This window comes from Vigna umbellata, chromosome 1 (assembly GCF_029865625.1).
Source record: "Vigna umbellata cultivar VRB3 chromosome 1, Vumbellata_1.0, whole genome shotgun sequence".
NCBI lineage: Eukaryota > Viridiplantae > Streptophyta > Magnoliopsida > Fabales > Fabaceae > Vigna > Vigna umbellata.
The window spans coordinates 61,557,841-61,563,853 of NC_142165.1; the positions used below are offsets into that span (position 1 = coordinate 61,557,841).

Consider the following 6,013-nt stretch of genomic DNA (forward strand, 5'->3'; position numbering starts at 1 on the left):
ACTAAGTCAAGTAGGATTCCATCAGAAGTCCTCAGAGTCACTCATGAAGGAACAGAGGACGTAAAGCGTGCTAGGAAGAACACTCTCATTCAGGAATATGAGATGTTCAGAATGCAACCTGGAGAAACGATCTCTGATGTTCAAAAATGATTCACTCATATTGTGAATCATTTAACAGGGTTGGGTAAGACTTTTGATACTGATGAACTTAATGTGAAAATTCTGAAATCTCTGGACAGGTCTTGGCAACCAAAGGTGACTGCCATCTCGGAATCTCAGATGTCAATGCCAATCTTGTTTGGAAAGCTCCGTGAGCATGAACTTGAGCTGAGGAGATTGACTGCTGAAGAGGATCAAGGCAAAAGGAAAACTCTAGCTTTCAAGTCTGAAATTTCTAAAAGGAAAAAGCTCTAAGAGGATTGAAGAAGATGATTCTGATGATGAAGAAAATATGAGCTTGATGATAAAGAAATTTGCAAAGTTCATGAAAGCAAAGGGAAAGGACAAGTTTCACAAAGATAGGAAAGAAAGTCAAGAATCTCCATCAAACGTAAAGTGCTTTGGTTGTGGAGAAAGAGGGCACGTAAAATCTGAGTGTCCAAAAAGCAGGAAAAGTGAAGACAAGAAGGAGAGAAAATTTCAAAAGAAAAAGAAAGCATACATAGCTTGGGAGGATAATGCCTCTAATTCAACAAGTTCAAGTGACACAGAAGAAGAAGCCAATATTTGTCTAATGGCTGAATCAGAAGATACTGGAAGCCAAGTAAGTGATTCCAGCTTTGAATCTAGTGAATTAGACTTGCAAAAGGCTTTCTATGAATTGTTGATTGAATCTGAAAAGCTTGATGCTGCACATAAAAAACTTAAGAAAGAGCATAATAAATTAAAATTGAATTATGAAAAGTTGCTTGATGATGAAGTTGTCTTAAGAAATAAAGTTAGTTCTTTAGAAACAAAATTATCTGATGCAAATGCTACTGTTGAACCTGTTGAATGTTTGTCTTGTAAGAATCATATGTTTGATATTGACATACTTGAAAACTTACTTGCAAAGGAAACCAAGACTAATTCACATGCTAAGACAAACTTTAAGAGAAGAAATGTTAAAAATAGAAATATGCATCAAATAAATAAGTCCAAAGTAAGAAAAACTCGTAGAGTTTGGGTTGAAAAAGGGACTTTTATTAAAAACAAAGTAAGCAATGCTTGTTGTTTTTACAGTATGAAGCATGGACACACATCAAACAAATGCAACATTAAACATTTTGGTGTTCCAAATGGTAAATATGCATGGGTTAAAGTTGTAAAATGATTTATACTTCCATGAACTAACCTCAAGGACCCATAATTAGATTGGGGACCTAAAACTCTTGCTAATTTGTTTTGTAGGAATCTATTAAGTCAAAGAAGTCATTGTGGTATCTTGACAGTGGATGTTCAAGACACATGACCGGTGACAAGAAAAGATTTATTTCTTTTGAGAAGAAAAAGCAAGGATTTGTGACTTATGGGGATAACAACAAAGGTAGAATCAAGGGTACCGGAGACATTGGAGGAGGAAATACATTAACAATAAGAGATGTGCTATATGTTGAAGGCCTCAAGCATAACCTCTTAAGCATAAGTCAATTATGCGACAAAGGTCTCAAGGTAACTTTTGAAAGTGATAAATGCACTGTTTACTTTAAAGATTCTGCTGATATTGCTTTGCAAGGTGTTAGGCATAACAATATTTATTTGATTGATATTGAAAGTGCATCTAATCATAGTATAACATGCTTAGTTGCTAAAGAAGAAAATCCTTGGCTATGGCATAAAAGAGCTGCACATATTCATATGCAACATTTAAATAAATTGATTTCAAAAGATCTTGTGATTGGTTTGCCTAAACTAAAATTTGAGAAAGACAAATTATGCACTGCATGTCAAAAAGGTAAACAAACCAAATCTTCATTTTCATCCAAAAGCATGATTTCAACATCAAAACCTTTAGAACTTTTGCATATGGACTTATTTGGTCCATCTAGAATTAAAAGTTTTGGTGGAAATTACTATGCTCTTGTAATTGTTGATGATTACACAAGATTCACTTGGACTTTCTTTTTAACAATGAAAAGTGAAGCTTTCAAAGCATTTAAAATTTTTGCTAAACGTATTCAAAATGAAAAAGATTTGAAAATCAAAACTTTGAGAAGTGATCATGGTGGAGAATTTGAAAATGAGTCATTTGATAAATTTTGTGAAGAATATGGCATAGCACATAACTTTTCTGCACCTAGAACTCCCCAACAAAATGGTGTTGTTGAAAGGAAAAATAGATCATTAGAAGAATTAGCTAGAACACTTATGAATGAATCTAATGTGCCAAAATACTTTTGGGCTGATGCAGTAAGTACTGCTTGTTATGTGTTAAATAGGATGCTTATTAGGCCAATTCTAAAATTAACTCCATATGAACTGTTGAATGGTAGAAAACCAAATATATCCCATTTGAAAATTTTTGGATGCAAATGCTTTGTATTAAATAATGGAAAAGATAATCTTGGAAAATTTGATGCAAAATCTGATGAAGCAATTTTTCTAGGATATTCTTTGACTAGCAAAGCTTATAGAATGTTCAATAGAAGAACACTAAAAATTGAAGAATCAGTACATGTTGTCTTTGATGAGATTGTAGACCTTGAGGTAAATCCTCTTGAGTCAAATAGACCCCTTGCAGGTGATGAGGATTACTTAAAAGAAGCCCTTGAGGAGATGTATCTAAATGAAAATTATCCTCCAGAGCTTCAAGAAACACCACAAGTCGTTGATTCCAAAAGCTATCAACAACCAAGAGGACTATCTTTGGACAACATCATAGGAGATATATCAAAAGGGGTAACTACTAGAAATAATTTAAATAATTTTTGTCTAACTGTTGCTTTTGTGTCTCAAGTAGAACCTAAAAATATAAAGGAAGCTCTTCAAGATGACTGATGAGTCAATATTTTATTGATTTCACTTAGTTTATTGTACCAGATTTAATCAGGGAATTGTGCTTAAATGTCCGGTATTTTTCCGTTTTTGTTAATTGTGCTTAATTTGACCAAAAATTCTTATTTTAATTAATTTGAATTATTTGACCTAATTATTTGCATTATTAATTGTAGGGAAATTGTTGGATAATATTTGGGATATTTGGAGGTCAAAAGAAAATACCACATTAAATATACTTTAAACTAAGATGAGAGAGGAGGTGTGGATTTCATTTTTTGGGATGCACATGGAGATGGGCCGGAATTAAGAGCAAATGCGGGATTTAATTTTCGAGTTGCACGGTGATTGAATTTCTTTAGAGAAAGCGGCGCTCATTCCTTTTAGTTGGAAGAAATAAAAAAAAAAGAAAGCAAAAGCGTTGATTCAGTTTTAGTGGTCACGACATGGGCCAACAAGGAGGAGAGTTCCAAGTTTGCTTGATTCACTTGGGCTGAAGATGCTGTCACGGTCTTGAAGAGGGTTTGGTTATTAGGGTTTTCGCTGTTCGGTCTCAGTTCAACAGTCGGCGCAGGCGAACATCCAGAAGACAAGGCGAAAATGCCGTCGCACAAGACTTTCAGAATCAAGAAGAAGTTGGCGAAGAAGATGAGGCAGAACAGGCCCATCCCCTACTGGATCCGCATGAGAACTGACAACACCATCAGGTACAATGCTAAGCGCCGCCACTGGCGTCGCACCAAGCTTGGATTCTGAGGTGTTTGCTCTGCCTCGGTTTGGTTTATCCAATTAATTAGTTTTCTTTTTTCTTTACTTTTTTTTTTGTTGAGGCAAAAACATTGTTTTGGAGGTTTTTGTTTTGAATTTTCCCTGGGAACTGAAAACACTGTATGGGATGAATTGAATGGGAAGCACACCGTTTTCGGCTCGCATCCTTTTTGGCATCGAATCTTTAATTTAAGTTTGATTCCCGCGTTGGTGTGCATTCAGCTACTGTTACATTGATTTGAATTTGTTTTTTTTAATTGGAGAATGAAGCAAGCATGCGTGCTGCCACGTCCAGTAAAAGAAGCGCACAAGTGAATTGGTCTAGCTCATACGGTGCTGGAATTAATTTTCCTTGCGGGACAGGAGCGGATTCCATCTTGGAAGAGAGGATTTATTTTATTGAAGTTGATGCACGGAAGGAGCTGAAGCAGGGAGAATGAAATGGAGATTGAGAGGTGAAGAGTAGGTGTGCACGGAAGTGGAGCCCTTTTTATTTTCTTTACTGCACCAAGGGAGAATACATCCCAAACTGAAATTAGGATGAGCTGGAAGCATGACGTGTGGGATGTGCAGGGGTAGAAACAAAGAGAGAGTTTGCATGAATTAAGATTGGATGGAGAGGTGCCACCGAGTTACTGCTACTGCTGTCCGGTGCAGGGAGTGGTCATGAATGATCATTTGTTTGTGTTAAAAAAAAAACATAAGAAAAGGTGCCAAGGATTTCTGGAAGAAAGCAGCATGGTCACGGAAAGTGGAGATTTCTTTATTTCATTTTAGACTTCACGGCTTGGCTGGAACGTGGTGGAAGCAGAGGTGTCACAAGCTGGAAGCACTCACGCAAGCATTTCTAGGAGCTGTGTGGTGTGCGCGTGAACGTGTGAGGAAAATAGATGAAGTTTTGTGATTGCTTTGGAAAGCACCGTATTGGTTACTGGAAGAAAGAGAATGCCTTTCTTTAATTCTTATTTCATTGTAGCATGCACATGTGACACCCACATGGAGGCACGGATTGCATTGTAGATGCAATTCCAATTTACCTTTGACTTAAGGGATGCACATGGGTCACGGTTAGTGGTAGGAAAAAAATTTAATTTCTTTCATTCCTTTGCCTGAGAATGGTGTACGTTATATGTTGAATTGATTTTCTTCTTCTTGATGGTGAATTGTGTTTGAATATTTATCTATTGTATTGTTTTCTTTAAAAGTTTTCATGCACTTTAATGCTTTCAATTATATTCAGTTGTATGTAATTTTTATCCGCAAACAAAATCACAAACCCCCCCTTTTTTTTTCGTGTGTGATCTGAGACTGAACCGCAATATTGGTCCTTGTGAGACGACCTAGGAGTCACTTCCTAGTCTATACTGCATTCTTTTATGCACAACTTTTGTGAGAGGTGCGACCCTCTCATCAATGACAAGTGATGCATTGCTATGCAAGAAGAGCTAAATCAATTTGAAAGGAATGAAGTTTGGGAACTTATTCCAAAACAAGAAGAATTCCAAGTCATAGGAACAAAATGGGTATTCAGGAACAAGTTGGATGAGGATGGAAACATTACAAAGAATAAAGCAAGGCTAGTTGCTATGGGATACTGTCAAGAGGAAGGTATAGATTATGATGAAACGTATGCACCGGTAGCAAGGTTAGAAGCAATTAGATTATTACTTGCATATGCATCTTTGATGAAATTTAAACTGTATCAAATGGATGTAAAAAGTGCTTTCTTGAATGGTTTTATAAAAGAAGAAGTGTATGTTAGTCAACCTCTTGGCTTTGAAGATTTTAAATTTCCTGATCATGTTTACAAATTGAAAAAGGCCCTTTATGGTCTTAAACAAGCACCTAGGTCTTGGTATGAAAGACTTAGTACTTTTTTAATTGAAAATGAATTTTCTAGAGGAAAGGTTGATTCAACCTTATTCATTAAGAAAGTAGGAAAACACATTTTAATCGTGCAAGTTTATGTAGATGATATCATTTTTGGGTCAACTGATGATTCTTTGTGTGAAGAGTTTGCAAAAATAATGCAAGGTGAATTTGAGATGTCTATGATGGGTGAGTTAAACTTTTTCTTAGGACTACAGATAAAACAAATGAATGGTGGAACATTCATCTCCCAAACTAAATACGGTAGAGAAATTCTTAAGAAATTTGGTATGGATAGCTGCAAAGAAGCTAGTACACCCATGGGTACTTCATGTTATTTAGATAAGGATGAAATTGGAAAAGGAGTGAATGAAACCATGTTTAGAGGCATGATAGGATCCTT

The 6,013-nt window shown here is 35.9% G+C and overlaps 1 protein-coding gene across 1 annotated transcript; it reads left to right on the forward strand.

The window, feature by feature from the left end:
* Positions 1-3,480: 3,480 nt before the first annotated feature.
* Positions 3,481-3,812, forward strand: LOC148205971 (large ribosomal subunit protein eL39). The gene has a single exon (XM_088112601.1). It carries the CDS (start codon positions 3,574-3,576, stop codon positions 3,727-3,729), a length of 156 nt encoding a protein of 51 aa, XP_087968727.1. The 5' UTR covers positions 3,481-3,573; the 3' UTR covers positions 3,730-3,812.
* The last annotated feature ends 2,201 nt before the right edge of the window (positions 3,813-6,013 follow it).

What these genes read in the sequence shown, in the direction of transcription:
- LOC148205971 (XM_088112601.1), top strand. Translation starts at nt 3,574, where the DNA reads ATGCCGTCGCACAAGACTTTCAGAATCAAGAAGAAGTTGGCGAAGAAG.